Below are 24,494 nucleotides of genomic sequence, written 5' to 3'. Positions count from 1 at the left end.
CCCTCGTCTCCGTTATTGAGGCCTAAGATAAATAAGGCGACGCAACTCATTTTCTTTTGTAGCAACAGCTACAATGAATATGAGTTGTGTCTATCCGTTGGATTGCTTAGCGCACCGCTTTACTTTCACATTAGCTACAGTTAATAGTGTAACAAATAGTAAAGCGGGATCTTTAAATACGAAGGCATAAAACAAACATGGTTCTTGAAAAATTCCAAAGTCCCAATAAGTATAGTATCTGTAAAGTATAAATTATTTCCATTAAATTAGGACATGTCTATATTATTTACGTAAAACCTAAACAGATTTTTTGATCTTGGTAATTTGCATAATATACGTTATATAAAATTTGCAGGTCATTTCCGGTTTCGTCCATCCACTAATAATATTGTCGTGTTAAATGCTATAATGTTGTATGTGTCTTTTAAAGAACAGATTTATTAACTGATAGCAGAAAACAACAATATTTTAAGAAGCTAAGCTACTAAGAATATTTTCTTATACACTAGATAATATCCGCGCTTAAATGGTGACTATTTTACGTGCCGATTTTTCATGAAAATGCGTATTGATTCAGCAGGTTATTTATGAACGTGACTGAACGTTGAAATGTCAAGTGTCATTTCATTTCATTTATTCAAGGTCATTTCACACGTCAAAACGGGATTTAAATAAAAACCAACATTATCAGATACCACTTAAAAAGTTATGAACTATATTGTTGGTGTGTCCACTTGATTAATATTCAGCCTTCAAGCAACACCGGTCCGTACCGTAGAGGAACGTATATTGCGTTTGTAGTTGCCACGGATGCATAGGCACTTTCACTAAGAACTTATCTGTAAAGTTTAAATTTTCTGCTTCCTTTTTCTACAATCGTTTCATATAGTTATATACCTAGCTGAACAGATGTTGACTAGTGTCAAAGTACAGGAGACTTTCAATCAAGACGGAGAGGTTTGTTATTCGCCGATATATTATTTTCGAATGGTAACAGCTGTCTAATAAGTAATTTGAAACTAAAAAGTATAAGTGCTTATTTATTATTGCAATATTAAAGTTACTAAAATAGTTTTATCCAAAATTAACTTTGAGATTAATAACTTCCTATCATTAATTTATGGCCGTTCTTACGTAGTTTTATTTTTACGATTATTACATTATAGATAAATGAAACAGTACATGCATTGAAACTCACTTAGCGTATTCTTATTTCAGGATTTAACTAAAATGTTACGCGGTCTGCCTAAATTGGTAAGTAGGCTATTTACTAATATTTAGATTTAAGATTAAGCATATACCTATACAAATAGTTGTTTGATTCAATAAAGGGATTGAGAGGAAGAACTTTTATTTTGAGATAAACTTTTCATATCTGTTGGCAAGAGAGAGTCCATAGTTTGAGTTTGGTTTGGTTAAATATAAGACACAATGCTCATAATAAAAAGCTGATTTTTGAAAACACTAGTGGATCCCGCGCCTGTGCCTGCCTGTGATATAAAGTATAAACCTGATTTTTTTTTGCTTTAAATGATACCCTATTTTACTACTAGACACTGTGTGCAAAATTTCATGATGATTAGTAAAGTATTTTCATGTGAAAACATAACAAAGAAACTAACATTTAAATTTATAATATTACTACAAATATTTTGCACACACTATCATAATGATGATTATAATATATTAGATAGTAATAGAATTATAGGATCATAAGCTCCAAAAATGTGTGGAATATGGCTCTGAATTCAAACAGAATAAATTGTATATCGTTCGAAAGGTATATGTTTGTTAGGAAAGACTAACCATAACCATAGTTGTCCTCATTTAATGATTGAAATTGTACTTGAAAATGATTATTTTGATTGCATTCCATTAGAAAATATACATGTATTGCATTTTTGTCCCCAAAGGTAATTGAATGATTGATATAATTAGGGATTATAATGTAATTTCAGCACATTATAGCAAGGCTATTTAGGCTTTTATATGTCTTTTTTTTTACATTTCTCCTGTGGAGGTAGTCTCCGTTCTAGATTTTTGTATTCTTAAAAAGGGCTTACTAATGAAAGTATTTTTATTATTGGACCTGGTATAATGGCAAATATGGTAAAATGGGTAATCCTATTCTTTCATTTACACGGAATCGGAAACCACCGCGCTTGAACTGAAGTTCACGCGGTCGGAGTTTCGAGACAGCTAGTGGAATTTAAATTTATCTTTAAGTAACACTCTAGCAAGTAATTTGGAAGTGTATCTTTTATGATTTTAGCGGGGTCTGAAAGGATTCCTTGAGCCCTATGTCACCTCTATGCAAATAACTTGTAATTATACATCTTCACATTCAACGACTAATTCGCAAAATCTACCGAGATTACCAGTTCCGAAACTTAAGGACACGATAGAAAAGTATTTGTTAACAGTACGACCTCATTTAAATGATGAAGAATTTGCAAAGACAACAACTCTGGTAAAAGACTTTCTAAATGGCACAGGACAGAAATTGCAAGTAAGTTTTTTGTATTATTTTGTTGTTTTGCATGACCTATATATATATATATATATTAACACGTTTATGAAGGATAAACGTGTTAAATTTGACTAATATTATATTCATCGCTAATATTTATTTACAAATTTGAAACAGGCTTTGTTAGAGAAGAGGTCAAAGGAGCATTTAAACTGGCTTGAAGAGTGGTGGCTAAATACAGCATATTTGGAATACCGAGATCCAGTAGTTGTATTTTCTAGCCCTGGATTAGCCTTTCCTCTCGAGAAATTCGAAAGTCAAAAAAATCAATTACAATATGCGGCTAAGACACTGCTAGCTGCACTGGAGTATAAAAGTTTGATTGACAAGTAAGTGTTCAGGGTTCCATTTATGCTATACTTAATATGCCTCTGTAGACGGAAGACGGGAAGACTGACCTCAACAGCATTGGGAACATAATAAATTTTATACTCATTTCAGTAACCAGATTCCCGTTGAAATGATGGGAAAGAATCCCTTAGATATGCAACAATATAAGAAAATATTTGGAACCTGCAGGATACCATGGGAAAAACGAGACAAGTTGTCTTATAATAATGATAGCAAACACGTTACAATCATTCATAATAATCATGTAAGGCAACAAATTATAATTATTTATTACACGTAATATGTAAATAAAGTACATCTGTCTGTAGTTCCAAGCTTTCATGTAAACGGCTGTAAGTCGAATTGCCATATGAACCACCTAAAACATTAGTTCAATACGAGAAAAAGATAAAAAGGAATATACTTAAGTGGTAGATACACAATTTACATTTAAGAAAGAATCTCCATAACTTCGATTAAAGACAAACAAGATTTATATTGACACACCCTAATATCTAATTTCGTGTTAAAATACCCTAAATGTATAGATAATAATTGATTTTTCTTTAGATATTTCATGTCGATCTATGGGGCGATGATAACATTTTACTGAACGAAGATCAAATTGTCGAACAATTAAGCAAAGTAATTAAACTCTCGAACACTGTGAATAATGAAGGAATCGGTATTCTCACGTCTGAAAACCGCGATAGGTGGGCTAAAGCTTACCAACTACTCGCTAATGGTATGTATCCTTCAAATACTTATTCTATTTCCTCTACATCTGAACGCCTGTTTGTTCGCACTTATTGGAAAAGCGTGTAGCGGTATAGAATAGGTATTGGGTTTATGCTGAAAAGGCTAAAGGACCAGTACTCACTGACTAAATTAAAGGATCATTCTCTTTTAATAAGACAAAGGCAGGAAACATGTTTTATTAATATTTCAGATAAAATTAATAAAACATCTTTAGAAGATGTTCAAAGAAGTATTGTTGTTCTCTGTCTGGATGCTCCCGTTGGCTTATGGAAATTGAAAGATCCTGATGCTCGTAGAACCTTAGCTGGAGCACAGCTCATACATGGTAATGGATCTAGCAGCAATGGTGGTAATCGCTGGTTTGATAAAACGGTGCAGGTGAGACGCAATCACAAACACTTACACAGATTATATTCTATTAATTGAATATGAATAGATGGATTACGATGGTCCTTGGTTCTAGTTTGTCGTTGGTGCTGATGGTGTAACAGGGCTAACTTACGAACACTCCCCAGCAGAAGGTCAACCTATAGCTGTTTTAATGGACTTTATCGTACAATACCTGTAAGTAAGATATGCTTATAGGTACTTGCCTTTGTTATTTTCTGTCGGTATCAATTTGAAAAAGACAAGAGGGTTACGCTTAATTTTTTTAATAATTTTATGAATTCTTGTAACTATCTCATTTTTTTAACCTCCCCACACTACCTTGTTACAAGTGTCCAAGTGTAGTGATTATTGCTTGTCTTTCTTAAAAGGCCGATTGCAGCATTTGTATATTTTTCAAGCTTTTTATTTATAATACTTAATTAATATAAGTTAACATTTTAGAGCAAAAAATAAAAATCCAGGACCGCGATCATCACGCCCTAGAGAACCGACTCATTTGAAATTCAACGTGTCGTCGGACGTCGGTGCCATGATTAATACAGCAAAAAAGAATTTAGACAGGTTTGTAATTTTCTTACGTTAAAAAAAATTGGGTTTCTAAATTTTATTCAATTCAATTTGAAGCCATTTCTCTCTTAAGCAATTTGCCAATACTTACAATAATTTTAAATTCATTGTATTGACGATTGATGAGTGTTCCGCCAAGTACCGAATTTCCAATTATTGTGTTAGAAAGATGCTTACGATAATACTAATAGTGCCAATTTAATCCATTTGCTATTCATTCATTTGCCCCGGTACAAAGCGGTTCTGCTCATTGTAAATTAAATATGTGTAAAACTAAGTTAAATACTCTTAAATAAATTGCAGTGAAAATCGTAAAAAATATTACAAATTCCGTACTTCGCTGCGCTTATATTCCGCAGAATGGGCGTTAACGCACGTTGACCGTCCAGGCCAAATCCTCCCACTTTTACGTGACGTCCCGCGGTTTTTTATTGAAGGTAGTTGGAAATACTTCAAATTTAATTAATAGACAGGGTGGAAGGGACGTCATACCGATCCCGTGGAATTTTTCTTCGGTGCATAAAGTTTGTATAGCTACTTGCATCACATGTGATGCAAGGACGTATGGTGATGTATATTATTTGTATCATTATGTGATGCAGGGACTGTCAACGTGTTTAATCATATGTTTAGTCTCCTAACTTAACTGTACTTGTTAACACTGAGCGACGGACGGTGCTAAAAATTAGTTAAGTAATTTGGGCTACACCAACAGCGAAGAATCTTTGTAATTCGAATATTGATACAAGGTCTTTGGTAATGTTTATTGTATCTGTAACGTGCTTGTGCATGTTCTTTATATATAAATATTTTGTTACAGCTTGGTAAATAATTTGGAGCTGAACTGTTTCCAATATAATAAATATGGGAAAAACTTCATCAAAGAGCAAAAGTTAAGCCCAGACAGTTATCTACAAATGGCTATGCAACTAGCTTTTTACAGGTAAGATACTAAGTTATTCAAGCGTAAGAGGATTTGTTATCTCGATAGTTCTTAGCACTGCTCTTGTAAATGGTAATTATAATCGAAAACACCTTCTTGAAGCAGTGTTTACTAGTTGCCATCTACTTATAAAATAGCCGCTGCAGTGTCGCACTATGTAGATCAATAGTGAATTAACTGATTTGCTGATTTTTGATTAGATTGAAAGTATTGTTTGCTACTAAATTAGCTGGCAATTAGTTTTCATAACATTTTTGTTCCTTACATATTAATTCCTCGTAACTTAGCTTTAAGATTATCGCAGCAAATGTACCTAGCATAATGTATAACGTAACTATCACCAACTTAATTTCCACTGACAGGCGAAAGCGCATTTAAGATTATCTGTACGCTACATCAACGGGCGTAACTTTTGTTGAGCAACATTGACCAGAAAATTCATGAAAATATTAAGAATTGAAAACATGATGAAATTAATGAAGACATTAACACGACTAAAAAACTAAAAACTAAATTTGTACATTTTAGGTTGCATAAAGTTCCTGGCGCACACTACGAGTCAGCAGCTACAAGAATGTACATAGGAGGACGCACAGAAACTATACGATCGTGTTCAATTGAATCCGTAGAATTTGCAAGGACCATGTTAAACGCAAACAATAGTCCTAAAGAGAAATCAGCTGCATTAAAGAGCGCTATTAATTCGCACAAAAACTATACTGTACAGGTAGGACTTACTTGAATACATGGGTTCAAATATTCAAGAGTAACACAATCTAATATCGCTGACTTCTATTACAGGCGCTTCAGGGATTGGGTGTTGATAGACATTTACTGGGATTAAAATTAACGGCAATCGAAAATGGTATTGAAATACCCAAAATTTATTCTGACAAGGCATTTACGAAAAGCGCACACATGAGGATCTCAACCAGCCAGGTTAGGCAAAAACTGTCTTGAACAACATTTATAACACCAGATATCGTCTATTAAACGGAGATTTATGTTGTCAAGAAGTGTTCAAAATAACTAACTATGTATGATGATGTTTCAGGTTGCTTCTAAGTGTGATGGGTTTATGTGCTACGGCCCATTGGTATCTGATGGCTATGCGACATGTTACAATCCCAGAGCAAATGACATCAATTTTGCAACATCTGCATTTGTAGACAATCCGGACACCGATTGTGTCAAGTACAGAAATGCATTGGAACAATCCCTACAAGATATGCATGATGTTCTTTTACAGAGCATTACATCAAAACTTTAAGAGGCACTGCTATAACTTATAATCATTATGACAATGACATGATAATCATAGAGATGTTGAAAATTTTGTTTGTGTTAAAAGGTGTTACAGAAGACGAGACAAAAACGATTTTAAGTTAAGGGAAAATGTGTGTTACATGTCTATCCTTTTAAAACGATCTAACTGACAGATAAATAGTTACATATTCAGTCAACATGATTAAATATTCGTAAAGTAATGAAATAAAATATCAAAAGTCATCACTCGGTTCGCCCTTATTGAGAATAAACTACAGAGTTAGTTAGCCAATTATGATAGAAGAGTACTGGCCTCAAATTTCACAAAATTGTGCACACTTTAATAGCATTAAAATAACTTGCTGAGACACAAGATCGAATTACTTATGCAGTATTTCTATTCAAAACGTAACTTTTAGCCACTCAAACTCCGAATAAATCAAACTGACTTAGGGTGATTGAAAAATCGGCCCTTGTAATATTACGTCATAAAATAATTTAACAAGTATTCTGCAAACTATCGCATTTAAAGGTTAAGTAGTTATCTGACGCTACACTGTACAAACTTTATTAAAGTACGCAATTCAATTTTATACCTATTGTCTATTTTATTAACTTAAAATAATTAAGTTCTAAGGTTGTGGAATTTACATATTTTTATATTATTCTTTAACAACTATTATATTATTGAATATTCAATAAGGTTTACTATGCATGGTGATGGAACTGTACTGAAATAAAATTAAACAAATTAAGAATGACGATTGTTTGTTAATTAATACTACGTATAATCAAGTGAATCTCAAATGTATTTCTGCTTTACATAAATATATATTAGCCCATAAACAAAGTTAAATTGATTTACACTTTTTTTAATTATATTATATTGATATGAATACCTCTATAATACACACAATAATTAAAGTAGGCGCGCCTTCTGGGCTATTATTATAGCACTAGAGGCACCAAAACCCAAAGTGGTGTTGTGTAGAAAGTGATGCATATAATCGTTAATAACTTATTCTATTCTATTCTAATGCTTCTGAAAAGAACACTTGTCATATAAGGCACGCCTACCTCAACTGATTGCCCGAATCTCACGTGTTTCCGCACTACAAGAATAAAGACATTTAAACAAATTGTTGTTATGTTCCTAGGGAGATACCTAACGGGAAATAAAAAAGTATGTAGTCAAAAGATAAGTGAGGATTAGGCTGATGTAATCAATTTATTTCGATTTAATAGATTTTCAACAGTCAAAGTATCATTATCACTTGTTAGTTCTCAAACTCTCTCTATCAGATAAATATATTATGGTGACACAGATAAGCTATCTTTGCAAGCGCGATTGGTATTTTTTTATGAAATTTAAATAAACATTTTATTGTTATTTATTTCATAGATATTGGGTCACAATTGGATTCGCATTTTTCGTCGCTAAATCATGTCGGAGCCATAATCTTGATTTACACGCAGAAGCGTTCCTCCCAGATACAGGGAAACGCTGTAGTGTACTCATAGCTGGACACACAACACGTTACACGCAGTAAAGTGAACCTAGTTTGTTTATTTGGAAAATATCCTCAAATTAATGAATAAAGCGGCAAACTCGACTATTTCGAACATATTCATACAAACTAAAATGTATAAACCTCTTAGTATATGATATATATTTATATTTACATACCTTACGTGATAATGACACTCGTGATTATTTATAGAAAGAAAATAATGGTTTCGGAAATGAGACATGCACAGATCGCACGTCGCTATCGATAAAGGTTATAATTGTTTGTTGTTCACAAATATAATTAAATAAAGTCCTTAAATATATTACATAACTTTTGTTTGTGGTAACATTATAAAGTCTGGAAGCAAATTCTGATTTTATTATTGTTATTAAATGTACGGACTTACAGATTTTTGCTTTGATAATATTACTAAAATTACTTCTCAGAATAATCGTAGGAAGGAATGACAAAAAGAGCTAAAGCTTTGAAAATGCACACAACAGTTATAAGAAACGTATTTTCTTTAAAAATAACTACCGTGTAGTTCTATGTTACCACCACGGTCAATGCAATGTATAAGTGCTTATAAACTAAAATACACATACTGCTCCCGCTAATAAATAAAATCTGAAATAATTTAAAACTGTAACTACTACATTATAATCAATTATTAACGTTTTCACTACTGATTAAAAAAACAAAGTTTAATTGATCTATTAAAAGAGACCAAACCTATTTATACCTATACAAAAATACACTCATGTAGGTAGATAAATAATACATTTACAATATGGTTGAAGCTAAATTCTTCAAAAATATTTCCGCAGAAAATATTTGTCAAACAGATCTAGAAATTGCAAAATTTCTAATTACATTTTCAGGTCAGCCCAGTTAAAATATACATTCTCAAAACAAATATAAAGTGGAATGTACACTAATATAAACATGTCAAAACAAACAAATTTGATGACAATTGTGTTTATTACTAAGATAATAATTTTGAACCATTAAGTATGATTTCCATGTATGTGATATCTGCGAGATCAGTTAGCAGGCACAGTTGTCGCGCGCAGCAGGCGGCGCGGGCAGCGGGCGGCCCGGCGACGCCGGCTTGTGCTGCACACCCGATTCCGCCGCATTCAGGTCCAGTCGCCCATCTTGGATGCTCTGATATATCTTCTTAGCAGTCTCAAGAAAGGCTTCCTCCACATTCTGACCTCTGTAATTTAAAAACTCGATTTATCTTACTAAAAAAATAATTAGAATCTAAAACACCAATATAAAAACGCTACACATCACACACCAGTTACATTTTCAGTAAATATTTGTATACTATACACAAATACGAATTAACCTAAAGTAATAAAGTCGGTCACATAGATTCCCTATCACATATAGCTGGTACATTCTACTATAAATTATTAATACTATTGTTTTTAGACCATGAAATTGCCTGGTAATAATTAACCTACAAAAAATCACTGATTAGGAGGAATACGATGTCATATACTAATGATAATAAAATATCCTATATTCATTGCTGTTTGCAGTTGCGGCATTATATTTGGTGTCTATGACCTCACACAGAAAGATCCTCACAACAGTGATTTACGTTATTCTGCTAACTAATATATACGCGAGATTTTGTATATTTAGATTTTTGCTACTTTTTAATGTTTTGTTGTTGTGAAACACTGAGTTTGTAACCAGGATTAACACATAGGGTAGTTTTTAGCTCCGCCACATTATCTTGCAATGTTAACTTATTTGAGATGATTAAAACTTACGTTTTAGCACTAGCTTCAACAAACATTAGTCCATTTTCATCAGCAAACTGTTTTGCTTCTTCGTATGTCACATCTCTTTGCCCATCTAAATCTGATTTGTTACCAATTAAGAATATCACAGTACTGGGGTTAGTCAAATTACGTGTGTCAGTTAACCAGCTACTCAGATGATTATATGTAGATCTGCAATAAACACAAAATTTGGGAAAGTACTGTTATATGTGTTCTAAGCAATAAATATTAACAATGGAACAAGTATTTCAAAAATTCATTAACTAAATGATCCAAAATTACCTTCTTGTTATGTCATATACCATAAGTGCCCCAGCAGCACCTCTATAGTATGAACGTGTGACAGCTCTAAACCTTTCCTGTCCTGCTGTATCCCAGATTTGCAGCTTTATTTTTTGTCCTGCAACTTCAATAATGCGAGTGCCAAATTCCACTCCTATTGTGTGAGGACAATCTGCCATAACTGAAAAAAAAGGTATAATAGAATTTTTATTAAATATAAACAAAACATGCTTTTTCCTGAACATAAAATAGCTAAATGGCTTCAACATAAAGATAATAGGAAAAAATGGACTTGAGCTACGGCAAGTTCTTTGAAAACTTACTTAAGTGGAACAAGATTTGCAGGAGTGTATCAATAAATAAATTTTAATGACTATGGCTTTCTTGCAGGGATGTATAGCCTAGCTTTAGGGAAAAAAATATAACATATACAAAAAGCAAAATTAAATTTTACATTGTTAAATTGTATAAAATTTGGCACTATTTGGCTATTTAACTAAATCTAATAATATGAATCTATTTAGTCCATCAGACAGAATTCCAAAAAATATTCAATAAGTAAGGATGATTAAAAGCAGCTCAGTTGATGAAATGTATGGTAGAGCTTAAAACATCACTTGCTAATAATAAACATACTGGTAAGTAGCATCAAACAAGATTTAAAATCGATGTATACCCTTCATATATTGTTTATGAGAAATGATATGTAAACAGTTTTTGAAAAACTGCCTGACCAACTAAACAGATTTTTAAGTGTCATAATAATATATAAAAAAATCTGAAACAGAAGGGCCTGTGCTACTTTACTGGCTCCCACACAGGACTGAAACAGAACCAAACAGGATAAAACTTCAGAATTGAACATAAATTGATTTGAAGTCAGAGCCTACGAAAAAGAAATGATTTAAAATTATAACAAAAAATACATTCACAATGATACTCACACTTCTTGTCTGTAAACTGGTGCAATAGGCATGATTTGCCAACACCCATATCTCCAATTATAATATACTTAAATATGTAGGAGTAGTTGTAAGGTCCTGATGTCATCTTGATTCTAAAAAATAATTATTTGATGCATTTAATAATGTAATTATAATAACAGTATTATGATTTCTCTGCATTATTTTTAACAATCATGTTCAACCATATTTAGTGTATTTGTTTTCTCTTCTCTCTCTGTTTATATGGTATAAATGGTTTTATAATACACACAATAAAAAGTTATAAGTTTAAACAATGACATCTAGAAAGAGTAACACAGACACACACACCAGCACCATTAAAAAATCACAAAATTTTATTCTCATTGTTTCCCACAACAAACAATTTAAATTTTCTAAAATACTTGATATTTAAACATATTCTTCAAGTTTATTACTTAATGCGCAATGTACATACACCCCCTGACGTGGGGAAATTATATGGACAAGAATAGTAATATTATATATCTTCTAAATCCACTAGAAAAAAAGTGTATTTGAAGGCACGATTTACACGATGGTTTCCATTACTATTTGCGTAGAATTATTGTTGAGCGCACTTAGCAACCTTGGCAGATTTAGCGGATGGGTTTTCGTTCTGCCAGACTTCAATCATTCAAAGTATGACTCATCACGCATTGATTTTCCTTTATTTGGCATTTTAAATAATATGTTCATATCTATACCTCTACTAAATTTGATTATAAGGATTAGTCTCTACGTGAACACCATTGTTTATTGGAAAATCTAGGGTATCAACAGTAATTACTATTACGTTGGAATATCGTTTTCCTTGTAATACGTACGTGGTTTAGAAGAATGATAGGCGTATAATAGTCACTATAATAACATTTAATATTAAAACGAGTGCACTACTTTATCTTACTTTAATAAAAACCTCAACGAAACGTAAATGCTTTCCTAATCTTTTTACGCTATGCTTCCTACGCTAAGACTTCCTTCTTCGTCAAATATGACGTATATACATTTTGCTTGCCATTTGTTTTTTTTAATATGGAGGGATACCCATAGAACCTAGAACATCTGTTGATAATGATTTAGTCATACTAATAACCGAAAATAGTATAAAGCGAAAGCGAATAGTATAAATCTTATAGATAGTCCCGTAGAATTTATCAATAGAAATTTTTCTGCGCTCTTTATTATACGACGTGAAAAAGGTGTCTATTTTTGGAAAAATATTTTTATTGTAACAAAACAAACTATGCGTCAGTGGGCATAATGCACAACAACCATAAACATGAATACTAAACACGCTCAGCTGACTTCTGTCACTAGTGCTGTCATTATTCAATTGTCAACTTTGTAGCAACAATCGGGAGACTCGTCTTTAAAATTAATTTTTTTTACCTATCTTAACCCGTTTCAAGTTAAAGTAAACATGGCTGGTCAGGATGAAGATAACAGTAACCAAAATGACATCACAGAAAACTATGAGATAGAACCTACGGAACAAAGTGACGACGAAATTGACATTGAAGATGTTGAAGGTAAACTACATGCGAAATGTTGTTATGTTACTGGCACTTCCTGGTAAGAAGTTCTAGCAGTAACATAACTTAGGGTTATTCTGAAAAGAGCAACGTTAATATTTATGCTGCTTTTAGCCTATGGTGAAATAAGTCGTAATTAAGAACCGATGGGGTTTTGTATTTATGGGTCCAGTTTTCACTGTTCATTATCAATAATATATTATGTTCCAGAACTTAATTTATTGGATTCAAAATTGGAAGAGTTAAATTCAGCTTTGGACTATTTGGAGCAAAAAAATGATGATATACAGCAAAGCTTGAAGGAGCTATTACAATCAAACATAGAAATGAGGAAAGAAATGCAAAAGCAAAAAGAACAAAACAAACAAGTGGAGAGTACAGAGGATGAAAAGATGGAAACAGCTGAAAAAAATTAAGATCAGATCATGTACAATTCCTTATTGATTAACAGTAGAATTTGTTTTAATAAATTAAACTGTTTTAAATGTATCATAAGTTAAATTATTAATAAAATCGAAGATAATTTCAAATATAATTATGTAATAAAACCAGTATTCCAAGTCACTCTTTTCTTTAAGCTGTTCCAGAACCAAAGCTCTTCCCCTCACTGATGGTTACATTGGTGAAGTGATTAAAAGTTTATTAATGTAATATAAAATTATGATTTTGAAGTATATTTCTTTCAGTTTTGTTAGCTTTCTAAAAGACTGGCTACTGTTGGTGACATACCTTATTTACTACTAAAAATAATAATGATTATTTATGCACTATTCTTTTATTTACTATCAACAAAATTTAATAACAATCATAATTATGTTCAGACACACTAAGATTGTGTATTCATGACAATAAAACTTTCTCTATTGTAACTTTTATTGTTTAGTGACAATCCTTTTTAGTATAACGAAGTCCACAATATCCACATGAATGATCACCTGGTTTGTCCTGTAAAGTTCAAAAAAATATAAGGATATAATATAAAAATAAGAACATACTGCAGTTTTGTGCAAATGCATAAAATCAAGAACCAGACAAGCGTTTGTGCTGTGAGTGACCACCCAATAATATAAAGAAGGCAAATATGAGTGTCCCCTTCACTCCCTATGTCTGTAGTTTTTTTTCTCAGAGAAACAAGAAAGGGAAGTATTAACTGTCATTGGGGTAATTGTCCATTAAGTTATTACCAAATTGATGTAGACACGAGGGTGTCCTTCAGGTCCACTGCCACCATCACACCAGACAATTCTTTCAGTAACTTCTCTTGGGGGTACATCCGCAATCAATTTAACTGCCCAATTTTTGTTGACTTGTTTAGGAGCATTCATGAATCGTGCCAATCTGTAGTCATCTGATTGCCATTTCTGAAATAACAAGTATGATATATTAGTAAAATGACATAGCTAGTTGGTTTTCAATGAAATAACATATATTTTAATAGATACAATATTCATGTTTTTGAAACTATTGATTCACTGATTTTGAGCTATGATACAGTATTTTGAATAGTATTGAAAATCAGATGTACACATATGCACTAAAGTCACAAAAAGATTGAGTGTTTCTTACAGGAATTTCATATCTAGATACACTCTCTTCCCTTAGAGTAAGGTAAGATTTAGTAAACTTGTTAACTGTTTATTTAAATCTTATGTTAAATAAGTGTTATGACCAGTAAATTTAACAACAGATTTAATTGATCATCCTTCTTAACACATGGGTATAACTTAATTATATCACAATTAACCTTTTTAAAAGAAGTGACAAAAAATATATGGTTAAAACTGAAGTGCTGTGTTGAGTCAACATTCATATATTATGTCAATTTCAAAATTAATATGGTCACAGAAAGCCAAAACATTAACAGTTTCAACATTCCATGTGATTTCAGAGGTGTTTTTGAGTTTAATCCTACTACCTTTATCATGTTTTAATGGTAAAAGCTTTTTTAATGTTACATTGTTGCCCTGTTAACACTACCAATTCAATAAGCATTTGATGTTATACTTTGTTTATTACCTAAGTATCTATTTTGATAGCTATTTGGTTGTATATGAAAACTATAGTAAAATAAAATAGTAAGTAATTATATTAATAAAACACTATATTAGTGATGCGTGCTTCTATCACGCATTCTGCGTGATATTATTATAAGATTTCTTTCGAATGGTACAGATAGGTAATTAGACAAAATAATAAATATGTTGATTTACTATTATGTAAGAAGACAATCAGTCCCAGGTTATGTTTATATGTATTTAAAATGATTGGATATTACGGACATAAGTACAATGCCAAATTTTTATTATTAAAAATAGAAGTATAAAGTACAGAAATAGGTTAATTATAAAATAATACTAACTTGGCCTGTGTGTGTGACAACATCCTCGGTCTTCGCAGCCATACAACGCCGGGGAACATTTAATGCATTTCTCAACAGTATAGACTGTTTAATCTGAATGCGTGCAATAGAGGAATTCATTATGAATGTTATTAAACACCTTTTTCAAATAAAGCAAAATGTTAATCTTGCTTTTCAGTGACTAAAAATTTGCAGTGACTTTGACATTGACAGAAATGTTTCTCTAGCACAGCATAAATATTAAGTTTCTATCAGTCTCACAGAGTACGTCATAACAAACCAAAACTCTCTGAAGTGAAGAAATTCCTTGATTAAGTTGGCCAAGATTAGGTTTTGCAACTAGATGTCCATGTTTGTCACCTTAATCGAATTAGTGTTTCACGTACAACCGATGGTAAAGATACCACACCAAACTAATGGCGTGCTGTCCATAGAAAATACAAGATTATTAAGATTTTTGTTAACTAAAAGGAATTGTTATCAACTAGCCGTAACCACGGACTCGCCCGCTCAGATTGAAAATGATCACACATACATACTATCGGGATGAAAAGTACCCTACGAGTTACTCTGGCTGTAGACTATCCGTTTCCCAAGTTTCTTCTTAATCCATTAAGTGGTTTTTGCGTGAAAGACTAACTAAAAAAATTACATACCGACCTTCACGTTAATAATAATATGATAGTTTTCTGGATAATCTAAGGATCTGGTTCACAAAACATGTTTCGTGTATTTAATAGCCGTATATAAAGGCGTAGCCTCATGGTCGCTCGTCGCTCGTTTGCAGCAACAATTCTGATCACGTAATCCCATTTTTAAATTTTCCACGTCTTGAAAAAGCTACAAATGTGGTCGCAGGAAAGGTAGCGACAAAGCTGAAAATGTTGAGCTATGGCCCTTGCAGTCGCTCGTCGCTCGTTTGCAGCGATGAGCTCGTTTGGTGCTGCAAACGGTCTCTAAATTAATTCCCGTAAATAATGGAATCGGGCATGGTAAATACTTTAAAACATTTCATAAATATTAGTAAAGTATGGACACAATGTACGTTTAAACCATAATTTTGTTTCGTTATTGTACAGTTTTATCGAGTTTAAAATGTACCTTTGTAACTTTAAATCACATTTGTTTCTACATAATAGCCAGTTCACAATAAAATTATATTATAGATATTAATATTTTGTTTTTCGGGAAATTAAAAATGGGGTCGCTCGACCAGATTGTCGCTGCAAACGAGCGACGAGCGACTCACGAAGCAGCGACTTTTCGGGTCGCGGGAAATTTAAAATGGGGTCACATGATCATATTTGTCGCTGGAAACGAGCGACGAGCGATTGCGTGCGGTTACGCCTTAATTGTTTATATTTTTACACACAATTTTCCAATGATTTTGCATCTACTTTGGTTTCTTCATGTGCGTTCTCACATAGAGCGTTGTAGAATAAAGTTCTCAAGAAGGCCTTTGCACGTTGGACCTGTGTCCCCGTGCACGCCTTTAAATAAAAAATACCGGGTCTCTTCTCATTCTAACTGAATGGAAAGAAATGAACCGGTGAATGAAAAGAGATACAAATAATAGTCTGATATTTCAGTCAGTAATATTTTACCGGCACAAGTGACACCCGATTCCCGTCACCAGAAGCCAAGCTTTAGCCTAGCTGGGCGCTGACACGAGGTGGTCAGACAAATCACGCATCATTGATATTAAAATATAAAAATTAACGCGGGGTAAATGCGTAACAGAAATAATAGTATAAGTATATCAACCGGATGGTTAACATTGTTGATTAACCAGTACAGGTTATAGATGAAATGTCTACATTAAAAAAAGGCTAGACATTAAAAAAAGCAAATGCGTCTTGTTAATTTGTGTATTTGGTTGTAAATAATACTAAGGTAACGTAACATTTTATTAAACAGGATTTATAAATTAAGACTTCAATAGGTTTAATACATTCAAAATCACAAAGACTTATTAGAAACAGGCTGTGTATCTTAAACTTGCCGTACCCGGACTTCCTGAAACATTTAGTACCGACTGCTTCAAGTTGCCACTGCATAGAACTAGAATTTTATGCAGACATGCCAAGCCACATAGGCAATTGAACATCTCTAAGGGGACAGCCGCGATCGCGCGGTTATCCACGCACACTTTAGTTCACTGTGTATCGCCTAGTCTCCGAGAATATGAAAGTTATTGCTTCTGCGACAACTTCTGTTAGAACTGTACAGTGCCAGCTGCGGACAGTAAGTTAATTATAAAAGAGCAGTGCGACAGTGAAGGTTTATTACAAATAAGCAGTTCGAGTACTTAACTACTCAAGCAGTCCGTGTATGGCCGGCCTTATTTGTGTTACGTAGCAGCGAATCGCTCCTTGTCCAAAATATTTTAAAGATTCTTTCTAAATTACACTTGTTTACAGAGTTTTAGCAAAATGATGATGTAAACTCTTGACTATGTTTCATTTGCAGAAAATAAATGAATATCCCTAAGAAAGGACGTGCTTCTACATCCGACAAAAATAAATAATTTATCATTATATAACAAAAAAATTGCACAATACTTTGACTAAGCTTAATAAAATGCGTTAATTGCACATCACCAAGCACATATGGTATGGCATTAGCCAAACAGTGTATGACATACACGCAAACAGGTAGTGACAAAAAGGTAACAATCTAATATTTTATGATTAGAATTTAAGATTAGTGTAGGTACATTATGGACTGATATAATACTCTTTACATTTTTCAAACTAGAATCGCAACTGTGTCTGACGCTGTCGATTTTAACAGTTATTAGCTGCATCACTATTTGAACGACGTCAGGTTACATTTCTTACTGGTTGTTTTTACTGAGGTTATGACAACAATTCTAATAAGACAAATGACTTAAGCAAAAATGTTGATATCTTTCGTGAACACGTCGGTCTCTGAAGCCTTGAGTAACGAAGTTTCTGTAGCACTAAATAAATCACCCGCTCGGTCGTCTAATGCGTTTCTGTAAAAATACGATGCAAATGAAAGCTTGGCAATTAGACATTACTTTTGATTTTAACATTGTTACTTTTACCATAATATCATATTTATCATCACCACAGTTTTGATGCTCAGATAAAATATAAGTCCAACTCACCGGCTACTAACGCGATGCATACTGACTTCTCCAGAAAAACTGTCGGAGTCTTCATTTAATGACGTTTGGGAATCTAAAGAATGAAACAATGTTAGATTTTTACATATAAGTAAAATTTCGTAAACATTACATTTCTTCGCTTCCTAGCAAATAGACCAAATTATTCCAGTCATTCAATAATTGTAGTTCTCTGTTCAATACGTTCAAATTATATCCGAGAAAAAATAAAATATTTGGCAAAATCAGTTATCCATAGATCATAGGTACAAACAATAGCTTACCTGAGGTAGTAAGACGATGAGTCGTAAGGTATTCTGCGGATAAATATGGTGGTAAGTCGTCAGTGGCATCGCCAGTACCACCTTCAGCGCCAAGCGTCTCGACAACCGAAAGCCACTGGCCGTTGTGGCACCGGAACCTCTCCAACTAAAATACAGAACATTTTAGTCATTGTAGAAATAAATAGTAAAAGCAGAATTCATCAATTGTATATTTTATTTTGAAAGTACCTTTATTCTGGCCGCCCATTCGTTCTGCATCTGCGATATTATATCGAGGCAATTGTCGCACATCTTTCTTATCTCCGAATTCTTATCTTGCATCAAATCGATAAGGTATGCTGGAGCTTCTATACGGTAAATAAAAATGAAATGTATTAGAAATTTAATAAATAAGTTAGGATACAAACAATCCGATAGTTCAATGCTTTGACAATGGGGTTAGTTGACTCAGTTTCTAAGTGGCTCTAAAATATTTTTTTATATCAATTCTGAAACCGCTTAAAGACGACAAATTTTATTAAAAACCATGACATCCACTAGTTTAAACAAAACAAGAACATAGTTTGTTTCTTTGAACGCAACGAACGGTTTAAATTGAAAAAATATTTTTGTGTTGAATAGACCTTTCATCGAGGAAGGTTTTAGGCTATATACCATCACGCTGAGACTTATAGGAGCGAAGATGCAATGGAAAACGTGGAAAAAACATCTATACTAATATATAAAGCTGAAGAGTTTGTTTGTTTGAACGCGCTTATCTCAGGAACTACTGGTTTAAATTGAAAAAATATTTTTGTGTTGAATAGACCATTCATCGAGGAAGGTTTTAGGCCATATACCATCATGCTGAGATTTATAGGAGCGAAGATGCAATGGAAAACGTGGAAAAAACATCTATACTAATATATAAAGCTGAAGAGTTTGTTTGTTTGAACGCGCTTATCTCAGGAACTACTGGTTTAAATTGAAAAAATATTTTTGTGTTGAATAGACCATTCATCGAGGAAGGTTTTAGGCTATATATCATCACGCTGAGACTTATAGGAGCGAAGATACAATGGAAAATGTGGAAAAAACAGGGCAGGTATAAATATATAACTTATATCTTCTAACCACGCGGACGAAGTCGCGGGCAACAGCTAGTCAATTATAACAGGTTAGAAAATATATTGTGACATTGATATTATTTTTTTTACAAGATCAATAACGTCACATCATGGCCGATGGCGTTTGAACGTTTCAAATAAAAAATAAAACGTTCATCAATTTAAATTATCTAACCATCTTGGACTTTAAGTAACTTGAAATAAATAGTTATGCATTTTAATTTCCAGTCCTTTGTTTTCCTTCCTAGTTTCCTCAATTATTGCGTAAAATTTAATGGCCTAGTATATAATATTTTAAGATGAAAAAAGAAGAAGTTGCGCTTAAATGAATAACAGGAGTACCAGTGCGCGACACGAGGTAGTCCGCGGCGCGCGGATGCGACAGCAGCTGGCGGAAGGCGAACACGGTGTGCAGCACGTGGTCGTCGTCGGCCTGGCGCAGGCGCAGCAGCGCCACGAGCGCCCGCGCCGCGCCCGCGCGCAGCAGCGCCGCCGCCGCGCGCTCCTCGCCGCTCAGCGCGCCCGCCGCCACCACGCCCTCCAGCACCAGCTCCGCCGCCGCGCACCGCTCTGCGCACGCAACCCCGACATATGTAGCTACTACGCGCTCGCCCTGGGCTCAACACTGCCTGCTAGATAATCCACCACTTTTGCCAGCAGTATAGCTGATATAGACGATTCATAATAATATTATTGTACCGTAAATATGGGTTTAATTGTTTTCGCATGCTATTTCAAAAGTTAATAAGTTTGTCTTGAAGTGGGATATTTAAAGACTGTAAAGGCATATTAGAAATAGTATACCTGGATCTAATATCTTCATAATGCAAGGAATTAAATTGTATCGTTCGACAACGGCGTAAGTGTCAATATTATTATTAGAGCTTAATATATTGTTGAGAGTTCCTAGGCATTCAATGGTGAATTCTTCGCTAGCATCGCCATTGGTTACAGCCCCCGCGATATCTCCAACAAACTCCTGGAATAAAATAATTAAAATCAAACTCACAAAACCATTCCAAATCTTTCTTCATAACTTATCTTTTCAGTTTCAATATGAAGTTAATTTACTATCTACCTATACTTACAACAAACAGTGGTACGTTATTGGAGTGGTGTGACAGGTTGCGCACTAGTTTCATGAGCATATGGTTCCGGTGTCGGAAGGCGCGCGCGAGTAGTTCCCGCAGCCGGCCCTCGGCGCTCATCTGTATGGCGGCGCGCTCGCACCACGCCAGGTTGATGCACAGCGCCAACAACACGTCTGTGGCCCCCGCTGAGTTACCGCTGCTATTGTTGCCGATGCTTTCCCCGTTTACGTTTAGCAGCAACATGTCTGTTAGCTATAGCAAACATTTTGGCCGGAGTTAAAGCAATACGTGGGCATAAATCTCCACACAAAATTATAATATAGTATGTAGGTAGTATACTTATAGTAAATTCTTACCAGTTTAACACAGTCGGATTGAGTAAACATAACTTTGACCCTGTCATCCATGCTCAAATGGTACAGGATTTTCATTGCCAAGTTTATATGCTTATCGTCACCTGAAATAAAAAGAAATACTTAGAACTCATAATTTTTTTTAACAATAATGGATCGCTTAAAACCTTTTATAATATATAATACATACTTGTGAACTGTATGAATTTTGGTAGTAAGCCCAGTTTGATCATTTTGTTACGTAATTTGGTATCAAATGTTAAATTAAATAAAAGTTTTAAAGTTACATTGACTAGATCAGCATTAGAAGAATCCATCAATGGTGCTAGTTTCTCAACAATTCCTTTTGAGGCCATACTGTTTTTATTTTCTACGAAAATCGAAAGTTTTTGTAGAAACGACACAATTAAAATTAGGAGATCTATATTGGAATGTCTTTCCATAGCGCCAATGAGCAGGTTTACTATGTCTTTCTTATGCATCTTTTCTTCAACTTTAATATTATCAGCAATATTGAGTAACATGTAAAAAGCCACTCTCAGAAGCTGTTCTTGTCTCTTTGATAATGTTTTTAATTTGCGTTTCATCTGTTCTTCATCACTCTTTGAGAATTCGTCAGAAGCACTACAGAGATCTTCGTGGTAACTGGAAACCAAAGACCTAGACTTTTGCATATTGACATCGGCGACGGCCCAGGTGCCCGATTTAGGACGCCGTTTTGGTTCAGGAATACGACTTTTTGGAGGTTCATTCTGAAAACGAAACACTTGAATGTAAGCAATAATATATGTGATCCAATTTTTTTTTCGGCGATTGCTAAACGCGAACAGCTTAGTCATTGACCCAGTAACTGTTCCGTGACGATGATGACGAAGGCGCTCTACTACTCTGTTTCGTGAACAGTTTAATATAGTCATGTTGTGCAAATGAATAACGCTAGTGCCACAAAAGCTTGCGAAAAACTACTTTTACAAAACGTCTTAACTGTTCAACAGGCTTTCATCTTAAAAAAGAGAAAAAAAGTTTCTAGTATAATTGGAAGACCTTCAAGGGTAATGTAATATGCAAGAAAACAGTTAGAATCGAAACAAAGTTCTTTACAATGTCTATTTTATGTGGAGAATGACAATTCAATTAATTTCAATACAGTCAACTGTAAATTGTAACACTGTTAATGAGTTGTAGTTATAATAGTATACTTTTTTCTATGACCCAAACAACAATTGAGTACTTACCTTATCAGGGGTGACCACCTGTTTCTTTCCTTCTACTTTCTCTTTCCATTGATCATACCTCTTTAATTCATAATCAATCACATCCATACACAAGGATCCAATTTTGTACTGAATAATAACAGGATGGAATTCATTGTAAGTGGAAAAGCAAAAAAATGTGTACACTATGTTTGTGCTTAGTTCAATACTCCTCTTCCATTCTTCTCGTAGTACCCTGGAAAGTGCACTCAGTAATGCCTCTGAAATTTAAAAATATTTGCTTATTTCGTTTAAACTTATCTATACTTCCATATTAATATTAGAAAAAGGGAAATTTTGTGATGTTGTAGGGGTAATCTCAGGGATTTACTGAACATTCAATTAAGTAGAAACAATTTAGCTAGTGAAGTAATTAATGTTGCATGTTAAATCACAGCATGGTCATAATTCAAGCATACAATGTGAACAAAAAAATATATATTCGAGGAAACTCACTCTCAAAATGCAATTGAGACAACTAAATAAAATTTGAATATGTTAATGAGATATTTCTCCAAACAAGTGAAATATCTTCAGTAATTATTTGTAAATAAATTTAACACAAAGCCAATTCAGATTTGTGATTTATTTATAAATGACATCATAGCATAAATATGACTAGTTGCTTCTGTTACAAAATTTTGTAGCTTTACAAGTTTTTAAGCTACATTTCTGCAACAATAATTTTCTTCTACTATTTATATAGAAATCTCATCTTTTGATAATAATATAATCTAAAAATATGAATTTCAACCCTAAACACAACAAACATAATGTAAAAAACATACCATTTCGTGCTAAGTCAATCAAGTTGTCAGGATTTCTAGCAAGCTGTAGGATAAGTGCAGATCCTTTTATCTTTTCTGGTATATCATCATAAAGTAACTCCACATAGTCATCAATGCAGTTTAACACCGCAACTGGCACACTTTCTACTGGACTCATAACTTAAGGTTCCAACCAACTTTTTCTGTCAACAAATAATCTAGAAAAGACAAAGACAATAGTGTTTAACAAGTCGTGAAAAATAAGTATTTGTTTATAATGTGTTTGGTTTTAGAAATCCCTATAGAGTTATTATCATGTATAAGAAACAAAGATAAGTAACATTTTAATTGAATGATTTAGGTAATGAACTGATTTTAAACATTGAGAACTATAAATTAAAATTTGACTGCTGATGATGATGTAACATAAAGTTAATTACTATTGTTTATTATATTAAGAATATGTTTCAAGCAGTTTGAAGCTATACAGTAGTACTCTAAACTCAAGTGCGCAGGCTGAGTCACTTAAGAGTAAGTGGGTTTTGTTAGATTACATACACTTGTACAAACAGAACAGCCTGTTTTATAAAATAACTCTTGGATTTGCAAAAACAAAAAATTGTTTTAATGTTGCTTTTTAGGCCACATGAACACTGATTCGACTTTTATTCTTGGTGTTTAAACAGCGTTAGAAAGTAAACATTTCAAGGTAAAATATCAACCCACGCAATTTCCCGTTAATAATATTGATTTAATTAATAAGCACGTTAGAATACATTTTCTACTAATTTACGTATTATTTTACGTTGATATATATTGATAAAATTCTAATTCATTATAATAGTTCACAACAACATCGCAAACCGAACCAGATCTAACATCAATACCATAAAGAATACAAATTACATGCTTATGAGGATAATATTTCCAAACAAGATTATCTAATTCTTACCCGAGCTTCTACAATTACGTACAAATCAGCTAATAAATAAGGAATAATATGATTTATGAAATTGGACATCCGAAAATCTAAATAATCAATACAAAACACTATTGAGTCTATTTTACACTGTAAGTATTAAATGTCAGTGTCATGAAATTTGGTTCATCAGCAGGTTAAAAAATTGACAGTTTGGTCATAGTTGATATTCTCAATAAACTTATGAATCTTACTAAAATCTTCACTAGTGTTCAAATTCATTAAATACAGAATAACAGAGGTTTTTTTTAAAAAAGCCACGGGAGTACGTCCCCTAGCCTGTGTGAAGATCGATCAA

General features: G+C 33.3%; 5 protein-coding genes across 5 annotated transcripts; 2 read left to right on the top strand and 3 right to left on the bottom strand.

The window, feature by feature from the left end:
- The first annotated feature begins 657 nt into the window (after positions 1 to 657).
- On the top strand, positions 658 to 7,545 carry LOC113501564 (carnitine O-acetyltransferase). Its single transcript, XM_026882766.1, has 13 exons — positions 658 to 957; positions 1,219 to 1,254; positions 2,273 to 2,509; positions 2,648 to 2,859; positions 2,972 to 3,125; positions 3,431 to 3,605; positions 3,810 to 3,997; positions 4,083 to 4,183; positions 4,451 to 4,570; positions 5,397 to 5,519; positions 6,048 to 6,246; positions 6,321 to 6,458; positions 6,574 to 7,545. The coding sequence occupies exons 1-13, from the start codon at positions 910 to 912 to the stop codon at positions 6,787 to 6,789; spliced, it is 1,947 nt and encodes a 648-aa protein (XP_026738567.1). The 5' UTR covers positions 658 to 909; the 3' UTR covers positions 6,790 to 7,545.
- Positions 7,546 to 7,991: 446 nt separating this feature from the next.
- LOC113501567 (ras-related protein Rab-14) lies at positions 7,992 to 12,324 on the bottom strand. The gene is made up of 5 exons (XM_026882768.1): positions 12,167 to 12,324; positions 11,322 to 11,434; positions 10,378 to 10,558; positions 10,084 to 10,266; positions 7,992 to 9,515 (listed from the first exon to the last, which is right to left on the bottom strand). Exons 2-5 carry the CDS (start codon positions 11,425 to 11,427, stop codon positions 9,344 to 9,346), a joined length of 642 nt encoding a protein of 213 aa, XP_026738569.1. The 5' UTR covers positions 11,428 to 11,434; positions 12,167 to 12,324; the 3' UTR covers positions 7,992 to 9,343.
- Positions 12,325 to 12,642: 318 nt separating this feature from the next.
- LOC113501569 (UPF0184 protein AAEL002161) lies at positions 12,643 to 13,641 on the top strand. Its single transcript, XM_026882771.1, has 2 exons — positions 12,643 to 12,871; positions 13,085 to 13,641. Exons 1-2 carry the CDS (start codon positions 12,763 to 12,765, stop codon positions 13,288 to 13,290), a joined length of 315 nt encoding a protein of 104 aa, XP_026738572.1. The 5' UTR covers positions 12,643 to 12,762; the 3' UTR covers positions 13,291 to 13,641.
- LOC113501568 (NADH dehydrogenase [ubiquinone] iron-sulfur protein 6, mitochondrial) lies at positions 13,634 to 15,471 on the bottom strand. The gene is made up of 3 exons (XM_026882769.1): positions 15,234 to 15,471; positions 14,059 to 14,235; positions 13,634 to 13,819 (listed from the first exon to the last, which is right to left on the bottom strand). The coding sequence occupies exons 1-3, from the start codon at positions 15,351 to 15,353 to the stop codon at positions 13,754 to 13,756; spliced, it is 363 nt and encodes a 120-aa protein (XP_026738570.1). The 5' UTR covers positions 15,354 to 15,471; the 3' UTR covers positions 13,634 to 13,753.
- A 1,612-nt stretch (positions 15,472 to 17,083) lies between these two features.
- LOC113501563 (kinesin-associated protein 3) lies at positions 17,084 to 24,309 on the bottom strand. The gene is made up of 12 exons (XM_026882765.1): positions 24,170 to 24,309; positions 23,239 to 23,435; positions 22,433 to 22,671; positions 21,388 to 21,949; positions 21,201 to 21,301; positions 20,842 to 21,096; positions 20,558 to 20,732; positions 20,096 to 20,323; positions 18,876 to 18,994; positions 18,648 to 18,792; positions 18,367 to 18,439; positions 17,084 to 18,231 (listed from the first exon to the last, which is right to left on the bottom strand). Exons 2-12 carry the CDS (start codon positions 23,393 to 23,395, stop codon positions 18,123 to 18,125), a joined length of 2,163 nt encoding a protein of 720 aa, XP_026738566.1. The 5' UTR covers positions 23,396 to 23,435; positions 24,170 to 24,309; the 3' UTR covers positions 17,084 to 18,122.
- Positions 24,310 to 24,494: the final 185 nt, after the last annotated feature.

The sequence above is a fragment of the Trichoplusia ni genome, chromosome 15, assembly GCF_003590095.1.
Source record: "Trichoplusia ni isolate ovarian cell line Hi5 chromosome 15, tn1, whole genome shotgun sequence".
NCBI classification, from domain to species: Eukaryota; Metazoa; Arthropoda; class Insecta; order Lepidoptera; family Noctuidae; genus Trichoplusia; species Trichoplusia ni.
The sequence above is the reverse complement of the archived record's forward strand: the minus strand, read 5'-3'. Positions and strand labels throughout refer to the sequence as shown.